We start from the raw sequence: 15,141 nt of genomic DNA, 5'->3' as shown, positions 1-15,141 counted from the left end.
TTCACCTGGCTCGAAGGGGGATGAAGGGCTGATCTTTGGGCAGGGGCAGCCTCCTCCTGCTACCCAATAGCCGCTAGGGACAGCGGGGGTAGGCAGGGACAGCACGACGTTCATGGAACGAACGTCATGCTGCAGGAACTACCTGCTTCCGGGAGCGTCATTTTGCGGCAAGGGGTTAAAGGGGTAGTTTGGGATCAGAGGGGGTCCAACCAACAAAGGTGTGATCATTTTATGTATGGTATCTACAATTTGATGCCACTAATGAATGTATGTATGCCATTTTTGAGGCAGAGATGCTGTGAGTTTGCTGTGGATTTCACCCTTTGCAGTGCCCACATTTCGTAGATGGAAAGCTGCAAGGAACCTGTCTGTAATACATAGAAAGCAAAAGACTTGTTAACAAGTAACAATGCTACAAAACTGGGTTTTGCTTGCCAGCTACACACTCTACAACTTACTCCCTAAGGCCCCGTTTCCACTGAGCAAAGGTAGCGGAATTCCGCGACGGAATTTTCCGCCGCGGAATGCCGTTAGCCTCCCGCTCATAATGGGAGTCTATGGGAGGCGCGCGCTCCTGCTCTGTACGCACTGAAGAATGAACATGAACGGGGCCTAAAGGTTTCAACTCGATGACTGATATGGAATGAATGCACTATACGGATAACCTTTTTGTCCTACTGTGGAATGATCATGGTATACAAGAAGAAATCTCTGAACTTTTGAGCTATGTTCACACATAGTAAAAAAAACAAACAAAAAAAACAATATCAAAATGCGGTTGTGAGTACAGAGCCCAGCATCCAGCTACATGGATTAACCAGCAGCATAAAGAGGGACACCGGAATATAAACATATGATGAGATATTTTTATACTAGAATCATTAACTCTACTTTACAACAGGTATTATCAGACTTTCAGGGCTTTTGGTATAAAAATTATCTTTAGGATAACCACTTTAATAGAACTACAAAGTAGACGTACATTGAATTAACCCAGACACCCCCAATGATCATCTTTCTTGGGGCCATGGCAAGTACCGCAGCCTCTCCACTGCTTACATACCTCATTCCTGCACTCGCCATACTTTTAGAAGCAGCAGGGGAAACAAATGCAGTGACATCTTTATCACATTTCCGATTCTTTCTGTCCTGAAATCAGGGGCAAGACCCAAAACGAGGTGGCTTGATTTTCTAAAAAAGTCTGGGTATTTGCTTCTAGTCAGCAAATATGACAGAGGATGATCCCCTTACCCTCTTCTAAAGACCCAATTACATGGAGCAATTCTGCCAAACCCGGCAGATATCTCTATGTATAATAGATCCAGCGATCAGCTGATGAGCAAGCAAGTCGCTTATCGACTTATCGCTGACATGTTCAGAACATATGTACATGGTTTAACAAAAAGGCCGCTCAGTCCACTTTCCCAATGCCATGCCCTGGTTAGGTGCTGTGCATTCCTTGTCATTGTGATGTGATAAAGAAAGGAACCCCGTAAATCTATAAGAAACAGACAGATAATGCCACGGCAACAGACGTGTTCTTTATTGCATTAGGAATTCTTGGAATGTAACTGTCACCAAACAGACTAATGGGTAATCCATAATCACTGCGTAACCCTGGTTTTAGGGACAAGGCACACATTTTGTTGGTCGATGTTGGGTGACATTGTTGGACTAGGAGAGTAGTGTGTTTCCTTGAGGAGACTGCCAAACTGGCATATGGAGTCTTACCAGCTGTGTAATGCTCCATGAGAAGAGAGTATCCTAAGTACCTCATTATAGAAGGAGAAGAACTTACCCTGTGGTGCCACCTACTGAAAGCGAAGTCATCAGAAAGTAATTCAGGACAAATGACAGATATGCATCCCATCAATAGAAACCTATTTCCATATATATATAATTTTTTTTTTACTGTAACAGATGGCATTGTATTCCATAACAGGAACTTAGTCATTAGGAAATTGCTGCTTTACAGTTAAGGTCCCATGTATGCTGCATATAGAGGGATATACTACTGTCTGTTTCCAAGGGGACACAACGATATTCTGAAGTCACCTACATATCTACATAGAGAAAAAATAACAAAATTACTTTAAAACACAGAACAAAGTAGTATATTAAGTAGATTTAGGCCATGTTCCCACAGCATAAGAGACGGAACAGCCGGTCTCTGAAAAGATCATCCTGGCCGGTACTGTAGATGATCTTTCGAGCCGCAGAGTTCTGATGCGGGCGCATCCGTGCGCACCCGCATCAGAACTCCACACAGCACTGAATAGCGGCCGTAGAAAACTGACATGTCAGTTTTCTACGGCGCTGCGAGGGATCCCGGCCGAAACGTATACTAGGTGTGTACACTCCGGCCTGGATTTCCTCAGTAACAACGGCCGTGATTCCCACGGAACTTACGTTGTGTGTACATAGCCTTAAACTGTGAAATGTTGATACATGTGGAATTTGAATTTAAACAGGTTATCCAACATTAAAAAAACTTGGCCACTTTAATTTAGAGACAGCACCACTCTTGTCTCCAGTTTGGGTGCAGGTTTTGCAACTAAGTTCCATTGAAGTAAATGGAGCTTGCAAACCACACCTGAACTGGAGACAACAGTTGTGTTGTTCCTGGAAGAAAGTGGCCATGTTTTCCTAAGGCTGGATAACCCCTTTGAATAACTGACCGGACTACATAAAAAACGTTGGACAAATTTTCCCTTATTAACAATAATAATAATAATAAAAATAAATAAGTAAATAACTTATATATACAGTGTATATATATTATATATATATATATACACAACCTAATGAACAAAGCTGATCTTTTCCTGCTGTTCTATGCAATACATAAATTCCCGCCTCTTTTCTCAAATGACTTTTCTCATTAGGCTACTTTTGTATTTCCTTTTATAGAGTTTCACAGCGGGAGGAAAGAAAACTGTGTCAGCTTGCGTCATAAATTACTGCCTGACAATAGATGCTCAGACGGAGTTTATAGCTGATGGGGAAGGGGGGGGCACCTCCCCAGAATAGGAAGAACAGAGGAAAGGTTGGGACTCTTCCTTTTCCAGTTCAGTTTGTTAAAGAGGAGAGTAAAGCAAGGACTGTGCAGACCAGTCTGAAGACCTCCTATCAGCAATGTGTGGAATGAGCCACCACCATCATGAACAGGTGAGTGAGCATATCAATATTTAAGTGTTATAATGGGGGTCACAGTGTTATATGAAATCACTGACCACAGGCACTGCAGCCACAAGGGAAGCACATTATAGTATCTTGTCTATAGTAACCTATATACCATGCATCCTGTATGCATGGCCAAGTACAGTATGTATAAATAAACTATGCAGCCACAGACCCAGAAAATAATAATTGCAGCTATTTGTCGGCTTGTGTGAAGTTTATATTATGGTTTTCAAACAATTGGCAGATGCCAAATCACAACCACTAGTGGAAACTATTGTAATCTTTACTGACAAATTTTTACAGATTTTTGTAAAAAAACTAAATAAAAAAACTGTACTGCTATGAAGAATTTCATTTCATGACAATGCAGACAGTTATAGCCCTATGCAACCTGTTATTGAGCTATAATACAGTGCCCATTACAGCTTCACTAGACCTTCGTCTGCTTATGATTTTATATGGAGACAATCAGAGAATTTTTGGGTTGGATTTAGTAATAATAATCATGATGAATGTTTCATTGGATACCATATAGAGACATGCTTCCTTAGGCTGGGTTCACACTACGTTTTTGCAATCCTTTTTTTTATCAGTTTTTTTGCAAAAAGCGGATGAAAAAAACAGATGCCTTTGTGTGCATCTGTTTTAGGCTGGGTTCACACTATGTATATTTGAGGCTGTATTTGTGAGGCTGTATAGCAACCAAAACCAGGAGTGGATTGAAAACACAGAAAGGCTCTGTTCACATAATGTTGTAATTGAGTGGATGGCCGCCATTTAATGGCAAATATTTGCTGTTATTTTAAAACAACGGCTGTGGTATTGAAATAATGGCCGTTATTTACTGTTATATGGCGGCCATCAACTCAATTTCAACATTGTGTGAATAGATCCTTTCTGTGTTTTCAATCCACTCCTGGTTTTGGTTGCTATGAGGACCTGACATGAGGACCAAATACAGCCTCAAATATACATAGTGTGAACCCAGCCTTAATCTGTTTTTCAATTGACTTCCATTATAAAAAAAAAAAAGATTTTTAACGTACACAAAAACGTAGTCGACCTTATTTTTGTGTCTGTTTTTATCCGTTTTTTTATAATAAAAAAGTCAATGTAAAAACGGATCAAAACAGATGCACACAAATGCATCTGTTTTACATCCGTTTTTTGCAAAAAAACGGATGAAAAAAAAACAGATTGCAAAAACGTAGTGTGAATCCAGCCTAAGGCTGGTTTGCAGCTGGAGATCAGTGAATCTCCCGAGATTCTTTTTGGGTCTGATTTCTGGATTTAGAAATGTCTTGGCTGCTCCTGCTCCTGTACAGAACACTATGCAAGTGGTCCTGGCCCTGTGCGTGTACACAGCACTGCAACCTCTTTTCTGCTTAGTATACAGAAGAAGGGACGACATAAATCAGAAACAAATCACAAAAAGTCTAACAAATCATGGCAAACTGATTCTCTTAGAACTATTAGCAACCATTAGTGGATCTGTTACTGCAGTGTTTCTCAACTCCAGTCCTCATGGCCACCAACAGGTCATGTTTTGAGGATCTCCTTAGTATTTCATAGGTGATATAATGATATACTCATCAGGTATTATAACAGGTTATATAATTATACTCAGTGCATCAGGTATTATCACAGGTGTTCTTTGTATGGGATATTCTTGAAACATGACCTGTTGTTGAGGCCTGAAGCTGAAAAGAACTGTGTTAGCGTATAGAGATCAGCATGATAAGTGCACTTTAACATCTACATATATTACGACTGCAGGGCCTGGATATTACTGTAGTTTAATCAAACCAAACTAAGATCAATATAGGTTTTATTTGTGACCTAAGGTTTGGTTCACTTAAACTGGTCATCATGATAAGCTACATTGTGGCTATGTTATACATTTGTATGAAGCTTTTACTACCTTACATAAAGTTTATGTGTAATTCCCTTTTGAATATTTTCTGGGGTGTATTTTGAGGGGAGTTTAAGGGATAAATCTCTGATTATCGGAGGTCCGACCACTGGGAGTCTGGAATCTGAAGGACAGGACTCCCAAAGCACTGGCCCAAATGAGGCAGCAGTGCCCATAGTTAAACACTGCTATATTACTTTTATGTAGAAGATAGCTGAGCCCTGGACTCCTATGGATAAGGGAAAGGGGTTTATGGTGGTAGCACCTCTATAAAGCTCTGCAGTACTTGCAGGTCTGTGCTCTGATCCATGTAGTTTACAAGGTTAATGGTAATTACGCTGCCTGCATTAATAGGTCACACACAAGCCATTGTCTTCTGTTGTGATGCTTTTTTCCTGTTTTATAGCCATGTCATTTACTTTGTACAATACGTTAACTCCTTTATCCAAGAGGAACACGTTTTGCAGCGTATAATTGGCAGACACTGGTGTTATTATGCACACCAGGCTTGTTGAATGCGTGTGTTGTGCCAGAAGCGTAAAACTCAATATAGATTTACATGTTTAGCATTTCAATGAGAAAGGGAAAGAAAAGCTGGAGACTTTCTTATACCACATAAGCAGCTTTTGTTGTTTCACAAATACTTTTACAGTGGTGGCTTGGATTATGAGCATAATTTGTTCCGGGACTGTGCTTGTATACCAAATCCACTCTTAGGCTATGTTCACAATACGTAATTCAGTGAATTGCGGCCGCAGAAACCCATGTCAGTTCACACAATGAAGCGAGCGGCTCTGCCCGGCCGGCCTCATACGCAGTGTGCACATAGCCTCAAATCAAAACAAATTTTCCAATAAGAAATCATAGAAATGCAGACAATTGGTTCCACCCCCCAAAAATAATGATTTTATATTCTGAATAACATGTAGAACAGATGAAACAAACAATGAGAAACAGCTGAATATGTGATATTATAAGTTACTGTACATTATAGCATTTAGCATGTGGTTTATAATGTTTAGTAAGTGCATAAACCTGATAACACAGCAGCAGTTTGTAGATACAGAATGGAACTGCAGATCCCCATAATGCAGTAGCGTAGTACAACAGGCTAGAATAGAGAAGCAGGGCTGCTGTCAGAGGTCGGTGTGGTCACATGACAGCAATGGGGAAGGTGTGTGTGTTTAGCATGGACCAATCAGAAAGTGAGAATCACAGTGACAGTGACGTGTGTGTATAGCTGAGTGTAAGTACAGGCACATTATATCAGCAGCAGTGTGTATAGCTGAGTGTGAATGCAGGCACATTATAGCAGCAGTGTGTATAGCTGAGTGTTAGCAGGCCCATTATAGCCGTAATGGAAAGGATGGAAAACACAAGGGCTGACAGAGACTGCAGGGAGTATGAAGGAATGAGCAGGGCAGATGTGGGCACATACATGCAGCGCTCTCTGTCCGGGGAGAGAGGGGTTACAGCTGTGAAGAAATTACCTCCACAGTCCTGTCCCCTGAAGTAAGCCCCAGCCTAAAGTGGATCTTCCATGATTTGGAAGGTGAAGGAGAGTTCCTGGGTCAGAGTACAGGGCTGTAGACAAACCTGTGCAGGCCATACCCCTCCCGCAATCTCACTCCCACCCACTACAGGGAGCTCTTGATCCAAAGCAATGCTCTTAAACCAAGTTACAATTTTGAAAAACTGGGAGCTCTTCTTGCAAAAGGCTCTTAATCCAAGTTACTCTTAAACCAAGGTACCACTGTATTTGGATTTGCCCATTTTAAGAGTCGACGATAAATACGATAATTTTGTCTTCATTAACTTGGCTGAAGACATGCAAATCCCAAGTAGTGAAAGGAAATTAGAGGGGGATGAACTAAAGGAAAAAGCAGGTCTCATTGACATGTTCAGATTTTACAGAGACTGAGATGGATTTACAGGTGCCACAAATCACATTATTGGCTATCTAAAAGGGAAAGTATTAGCAGGTTTGTGCAAATCAACCTGCTGACTGCTCCCTTCAGCAGCATATTTCATCTTTTCGGTGACAGTCTTCTTTCATTTGTTGTTCCTGCCATTTTCGATAACTTAAATCAAACAGAAGTATGTAAATTAGTGTGTTAAAAGAACTGGGGGTGCTCCTTGGACGCCAAGAGCACTGTTTGACCTGCCCGCTTCCACCTTTGGTCACCCCTACCCAAGGACATCCAATCCTCAGCTGATCATATCTTTTTGCTGATCAGAGCTTATCCGCATCTTTGCATGGCCCCCTGGGACCCTTAGCTATACAGATTACATCTTCTTCAGTAAGTGTGACAAAAATCAAGATGTTGTGGCTTTAACATTGATTTTCATGGGGCTACCTTTCACCTCACTTGGAAGGTCAATAGAATTTAGGGAATGTCCTCTAACATGTTAAAATGTATTGCTTACTACAGGTCTCTCTCCTCAGACCCGCTGCCATCTCAGAATACAGCCAGGAGGAGTGCACAGCAATGCACTTTAATCCCCAGGTGTCAATGAGAGTTGGATGTTTCTGACGGCCAGAGAGCGGAGAGTGGACAACCCTTGGCTGTATCCCATGATCTCAGAGGGTTCCAAAAGTGATACCTGGTGCACATAGTAACTTTTGACATGCCTAAGGACGTGTCAGAAGTTACTGGAAATGAGAGTAATGCTTTAAACATTCACCAATAAGATCCAATTCAGCTTTGAATGCAAACATGCAATGTTTCATCATACAGGGAGGGGTTGAAGGGGTTGTCTTCTACTGAAAAGCAATCTAACCTGTCACTGAGGAGAGAAGGATTTTGTAATGCGGCTAATATAACAACCGCCACAGCCTTGTAAACTGTTTAGGGGAAATTCTAAATGAAATGTACTGATGTGTATGTATGTGCATCTTTCTTTTCAGTATATACCTTTCAGAACTACTGATACAGAGACATGTGAGACTTGTTTCACCACAAGCAAAAAGAAAAGATGAATGTGCAGAGAGCTACAAGGAACATTGATTACCAAGGATCATGGAGAACAACAGCTCGACAAATGCACAAACTATCACCTAGACTAAAAAAAGAAAGGTAACCATCATCGATTCTTCTAGTTTTGTTAATACTGGCACACTAGTATCATTGTGTCTGATCCATGAAAGGCTAACAGTTGAATATATTTTTATATTATCTTATGTTCTTTATATTGTAGAATCATGCAGGTGTAGATACTGAATGAAACAAGATTTACCCCTAAATCACGATAAATGAGGCATGGAAGGAGGCCATCCTTCCTCCCTGCTCTTCTGCGCCCCCCTCCCCCCCTCTTCTGCCCACCCATCAGGGGAGCGGGGGATACAGCAGGCATACACCAGGGAGAAGGGATAATTCTGCACCTTCTCCCTGGTGTACGCCCCGGCTGTAAGTTTGATTAATGTACACCCATGACTCTCTAAAAAGCCTGTTCTGCTGCATTTTTTGAAAAACATTTTTTTTTTTTTTAAATGTGTGTATATGTTGGGGAATTAACCCTCTGAGAGTATGTTGTGGCATACAGCAGTATAGAGGTTTGCTGGTTTCCTGCAATGTGTGTTGTGAGTGGGGGCCGGTGAGGTTCAGGAGCTTAAAGTTAGTCCTCTGTCACTTGGGCTCTGTGGGAGAACGTTGAATTTCACTTCAGTTTAGAACTGCTTAAAATGAGTCAGAACACAATGAACGGAAGTGGCACCTTTCCTGCTCTCAAGAAAGCTTGTGCTGTTAAACAGGAAAGTTAACTTTCCATTTATAATTAGAATATACAGAGATGTCTTTCAACTGTGATTGTGACATCTGATGTAATCATATGAAGGTGTGTTTACCTTGAGGGTCTCCACCATGTTTGTGTGCCGCCAAGCCCTCCTTATACTGCCCTAAACTCAGTGCCAATGAATCTGGAGTACACATTGTCTGACAACCACCTTTAATCACTTAAAGGAGAAGTCCGGCTACATTTTTTTAAATTAAAGTATTGTATTGCCCTCAATAGTTATACAAATCACCAATATACACCTATTACTGGAAATGCTTATAAAGTATTTTTTCCCTGCACTTACTACTGCATCAAGGCTTTACTTCCTGGATAACATGGTAATGTCACTTCCTGAATAGCATGGTGATGTCACTTCCTGGATAAAATGGTGATGTCACGACCCAACTCCCAGAGATGTGTGGGCTGTGGCTGCTGGAGAGGATGATGGCAGAGGGATGCTCAGTGTCCCTCCAGTGCCCTGTGTCCCCCTGCCAGCATTTCCCGTAATAAATGTACATTGGTAACTTGTATAACTTTTGGGAGGCAATACAATACTTTAATAAAAATGTTCGCAGGACTTCTTTAATAATAACAATAATATATATATATATATATATATATATATATATATATATACACATATATATATATATATATATATATATATATATATATATATAAAACCAAAAGATTGGATTCTGCTTCATTGCTTTGCATTCTACTAAGAACACTTCCATACAATTCTCCCTAAAGCAGCTGCCGCCTGGTGTGTGTGCACAGGTGAAGCATGCCTGTGCTCTGCAGTTCACCATACAAGCAATAGGGCAGCTGGTTCCCCTGCTACCTTACCCTTGTGTGCCAATCAGTGACTCGCGATGGCAAACCCAAGACTATGATGGAAACAAAATCTTGCTTTTGGTAATGCATCTTGTTTCAGCCTTTTACATTTTAAACCTCACTTACACTTCTTATACACAATATCCATACATAAAATATAAATTTACATGCAGCAAAAAATAATTGTAATGTAAGTCCTGTTTTGTACTATATCCTAGGGGATTTCAGCAGTCTCAGGTTTTTATGTTAGAAACAACAGGGAAAATGGCACATCCGAATACCTGAGCAAGTAAACGATGATGGGGGCCTATATTTTAGGCTATGTCTGGAACATGGCCACCATATTGGATCAGGAGAAAGTTTTTCCAAGGGGAATGTGGTCATGTAGCATGTTAAAGAAGACTAGAATTTTCTCAGGAACCAATTGCTGCAATTAGATTTGAAATATCTCTTATGGTTCAAACGTCGTCAACACAGAAAGCTGCACCAACAACCAGGAACATTCCCTATGATGCATAGCTATTTGACATGTTTCATGTGTTGTGCATTGAGCTAAAGGTGCTGGATCTAATGGTTATGAACTTCGGATAACTTTTGAACCATAAGAGATATTGCAAATGTTTTTAAAAAAATTTAATAAAAAATACTATGGGCGACACATGGCCTATTGATTGTTAGCTGGGAGCCAATAGGCAAAAAATAACTACTATACCTGCAAATCTTGTTTATTTGTGTTTTTTTATTCTCCCTAGAGGAAAAGCCTTACTGCTCTCTTAAGTCACAAATTTTGCTTAGCAATTTGTAAACCTAAAAAACATAGGTAGGGAGATGTTCCCACTGTGTGATGGGTACATATAGCAATTGTTGTCCAGCTACTCTCCACAGTACAGACTGATTTGTTGCCTCTCTGTGGCAGGCAGGTATACTCTGCCAAGGTTAGCTTCACACTGCCTTAAAGAGAACCAATCACATGGGCTGATGTTCTGTCGGGCGCCGCCATCTTGGTGACGTCACTAGAACTTACAGCTGGAATGCAAGTGATGTCACCAAGATGTCATTGCTCGATGGAGGAAAGAAAAAGTCCAGCACATCAAAATGCCTAAATCACAAAAATTTTAAGAAAAAATGGCAGAAAAAAACGCAATTGCATGGAAAAAATGGAATGGCAGTTTTTCTGGCGTTTTTTGGAGGCCTGAGAAATGCCACACAAAAAAGGATGTGTGAGGGCACCCTTAGCCTTAGTTCCTCAGGTCTCCTGTAGTATGTCTCTGCACAGCTTCCCTATTCAACCTGACATTGTGCTCCAAACCTCAGTTTTCCAGCTTGTGCTATCCTTCAAGCTCTCCTTACCACACCTCCCCCCTAAACTTTACCTTCTTACAACTTTTTATGGCTTTGTGGTAGCCATGAATAGGAGTTGTCCACGTGGGATCACTTTTACTTTAGCTATCAGGATCTTGGGGAGGGGTATGCTGCCAGCCATCCCTTATCAGTCTTTCTTGTGTCTGAATTAATGTATATGCATAATGCACTGGCATATAGACTTATTGTAGTACATTACTGCATAATAATACAAATATTAATAATAACAATCAAAATAAAAATGTAGATATATACTAATAGGGCTAAAATATAAAAAAAAATACAGTTACAGGAGTAATCATGTTAATCAGTTTCATACCAAAAGTAATGTAGGGCTGTAAAAACCTGGTTAAAGTAACATGCATCTTACATTATATTGTCTTCTTTTACACAGCATTTAAATGGATGGCAAGAACACAGGCCTGCCTGTCACCATTCACCTTCTCGCAAACCCAAGTGACTGTGCAGCTTTTCGGCAGGCAGTCAAGCGAATTCTTCAGGGACTGTGTATAGATTCTGAACTCTTTCTGGTGTCTGAACAAGCTGCCCCAATCCAATGCTATGAATTTTCAAAGAGAAGATTTGAATTTCCGGGAATTTCAGTGATACTTTTTCTCCGTGAAGACCTAGGTGAAGAAAGGATCTCTCTGCTGCAAAGCTTTTTCCATCTACCCCCATGGGATCATGTGAACACAGGGTTAAGCCAAGGATCTTCACAATTATCTTGTCTAACCAGTGATGACTTTTACTGTCTGGATGCGCACATGCCGGTGTGGGGGATAAGACAGGTACATTATGGCACAGAGATCTTGAGACTTACTCTATATTGTGATTTTGATAACTATGAGGATGCTGTAAAACTTTACGAAATGATTCTAGGGATGGAGGTAACCAGCCAAAAGATTGGATTCTGCTTCTTTGCTTTGCATTCTACTAAGAACAGTTCCATACAATTCTCCTTAAAGCAGCTGCCGCCTGGTGTGTGTGCACAGGTGAAGCATGCCTGTGCTCTGCAGTTCACCATACAAGCAATAGGGCAGCTGGTTCCCCTGCTACCTTACCCTTGTGTGCCAATCAGTGACTCGCGATGGCAAACCCAAGACTATGATGGAAACAAAATCTTGCTTTTGGTAATGCATCTTGTTTCAGCCTTTTACATTTTAAACCTCACTTACACTTCTTATACACAATATCCATACATAAAATATAAATTTACATGCAGCAAAAATAATTGTAATGTAAGTCCTGTTTTGTACTATATCCTAGGGGATTTCAGCAGTCTCAGGTTTTTATGTTAGAAACAACAGGGAAAATGGCACATCCGAATACCTGAGCAAGTAAACGATGATGGGGGCCTATATTTTAGGCTATGTCTGGAACATGGCCACCATATTGGATCAGGAGAAAGTTTTTCCAAGGGGAATGTGGTCATGTAGCATGTTAAAGAAGACTAGAATTTTCTCAGGAACCAATTGCTGCAATTAGATTTGAAATATCTCTTATGGTTCAAACGTCGTCAACACAGAAAGCTGCACCAACAACCAGGAACATTCCCTATGATGCATAGCTATTTGACATGTTTCATGTATTGTGCATTGAGCTAGAGGTGCTGGATCTAATGGTTATGAACTTCGGATAACTTTTGAACCATAAGAGATATTGCAAATGTTTTAAAAAAAAAATTAAATAAAAAATACTATGGGCGACACATGGCCTATTGATTGTTAGCTGGGAGCCAATAGGCAAAAAATAACTACTATACCTGCAAATCTTGTTTATTTGTGTTTTTTTATTCTCCCTAGAGAAAAAGCCTTACGGCTCTCTAATGATGCGTTTACACAGGCAGATTTATCTGACAGAAGATTCTGGAAGCCAAAACCAGGAATGGATTTGAAAAGAGGAGAAATCTCAGTCTTTCCTGTTTATGGTCCGTTCCTGGCTTTGGCTTAAAAAATCTGTCAGATAAATCTCTCTGTGTAAACGCACCATAAGTCACAAATTTTGCTTAGCAATTTTTAAACCTAAAAAAAAGACAATGAACATGCTCATTATTTACCACCTACTTTTAGCAAAAAAAAAAGGCTGTTTTCTCTACATTACTCATTAGTGATTGACACAAAGGAACCTTTTGCAAAACTGAACAAACCACTCAATAGATTTTAATTCATGTATATGATAAATATAATTGACATTAAATTTGGAGTTTTCTAACACACTTATTATTTGTACATAGGTGGCCGGCAGCACCACCACAGCAGTGTCACAAAGTGATGACAAATCTAATGCAGAACCTCCATCAAATTCTTTAACTGCTCGATCATTCATGCACCCAACAAACACTATGGTGTCCGAAGACAAGATTGTTCTAGGAAACTTGAATCTCAACAAAGTTTTTAAAAAGACTCTTAGTGCATCACAAAATGTCTGCAGTTTTACTGATAACAACCCTCCAGAACTGAGGCCAGGACCGTGTCTACTACTGGACGAGACAGAGACTAATGTAGATACTGGACACAGAGTTATAAATCTGACCTCCCAGCTGCCTTCTGTTTACAGGACGTCAAGGGATCTAACAAATATTCCAGGGTATAAAGATAGTCAAGACCTATTCCGCAAGCAAGGAGACTCTAGCTGCCCTCTGGCTGTCAAAGGGAACAAAGAAACTGACATCAGAACCCAAATATTTCCTTCTGAGAGATCTCAAGGACTCCATAGTAATAGCAAGGAGCTCGCAGAGGAATTTTTCATTTAATGTCAGCAATGCTGCATCTATTCACCTTCTTTTTAAGGAACACAATTGATTTTCACAATGGGATGTCTAACATTCAGTACAGACAACCATTATTTCCTTTTATTAAAAGTCGCGTTTACTCTTCCTAAAAGGAATCTTTTTAGACAAAATAACTGGAACACACCTATTTTGTCAAGTTCAACGGTTCTTAAGGGCCCTATTACACCAACAGATTATCTGACAGATAAGCCACAGCCAGGAATGGATTTGAAAAGAGGATCAATCTCAGTCTTTCCTTTATTACCTGTTCTCTGTTTATAGTCCATTCCTGGCTTTGGCTCAAAAAAATCTGTCAGATAATCTGTTGGTATAATAGGGTCCTTAGGCATCTGCTACCAGTAGTACCCCCCCTTGTCTCTCAGTCATATCGCTTATAAGCTCATAAACTATTACTGGTGCTGTGCAAATAATGTATTTATTTGCTTTAGTAACATGATATGTACCTTAATGTGGTACCCACCTGGTAGGGGCATCTGTGACCTGAGGTGTGAGGTGATCTACGGTTTTCTTGATCACATCTCAGTATGTAAAGACTAGCAAGACTAGCTTTGGGGAAAGCTCTGATGACCATTTACCTAGTTCTTTTTTAAAATTATGATTTCTCTTAAATGCCCAAGTGTTTCAGATTAATTCATAGTATGCCTAGATCAGGGATGGGAAACCTTCGCTTCTCCATCTGTTGCAAAACTACAATTCCCATCATGCCTGGACAGCCAAAGCTTTAGCTGTTGTAGTTTTGCAACAGTTGGAGGGCCCAAGGTTCCTCATCCCTGGCCTAGATCATGCTCGCTGTCTCTGTTTCATTTTGCCTATCGTTCAGGCAGCATGAACCAGCTGACAGGTTCCCATTAAAGTGTCACTGTCATTACAAAAAATGTTTGACATCTCAGAGAGACGTGGAGGAGAACAGAGTTAGGAAAAAGAGGTTGGCTCCATAGAGCTCGATTATAAGTCTGATTCTTATTTCTAACTCAGAGTAGAGAATGGAAGTGCTGCAGCACGTCTTCTACCCGCACGTTCTCCCGACCAGTATGGGTCGGAATACTCAGACCTGGACCGATCAAAACTTTTGACGTGTCTTTAAGACACAAAAAGAATTGTCCAACAGCACCAGTCACAACAGTGTGATGAAATGCCTCTTGCCATAGTAGAAGTGGGACGCACATCAGCAAGTCTCCAATCCCAAATCGAGACCAATGAACATTATAGAAAAACTTGGTCTGACAGCTTCCGGTTGTGAAGAAATTGTGAACCTTTATTCAAGCGACATGTACGGTGGCAA

At 40.5% G+C, this 15,141-nt stretch overlaps 1 protein-coding gene across 1 annotated transcript; it reads left to right on the top strand.

Moving 5' to 3' along the window:
* The first annotated feature begins 3,088 nt into the window (after window positions 1–3,088).
* FAM124B (family with sequence similarity 124 member B) lies at window positions 3,089–14,937 on the top strand. The gene is made up of 4 exons (XM_069973871.1): window positions 3,089–3,168; window positions 8,004–8,172; window positions 11,463–12,198; window positions 13,302–14,937. Exons 3-4 carry the CDS (start codon window positions 11,470–11,472, stop codon window positions 13,818–13,820), a joined length of 1,248 nt encoding a protein of 415 aa, XP_069829972.1. The 5' UTR covers window positions 3,089–3,168; window positions 8,004–8,172; window positions 11,463–11,469; the 3' UTR covers window positions 13,821–14,937.
* Window positions 14,938–15,141: the final 204 nt, after the last annotated feature.

Source organism: Dendropsophus ebraccatus, chromosome 6, assembly GCF_027789765.1.
Source record: "Dendropsophus ebraccatus isolate aDenEbr1 chromosome 6, aDenEbr1.pat, whole genome shotgun sequence".
Taxonomy (NCBI): Eukaryota; Metazoa; Chordata; class Amphibia; order Anura; family Hylidae; genus Dendropsophus; species Dendropsophus ebraccatus.
This window is presented reverse-complemented; position numbering and strand designations above follow the sequence as displayed.

Coding starts and splice junctions, on each gene's coding strand:
- FAM124B (XM_069973871.1), top strand. CDS start 11,470: ATGGATGGCAAGAACACAGGCCTGCCTGTCACCATTCACCTTCTCGCA. Junction 12,199..13,301: donor GAAACAAAATCTTGCTTTTG/GTAATGCATCTT, acceptor ATTTGTACATAG/GTGGCCGGCAGCACCACCAC.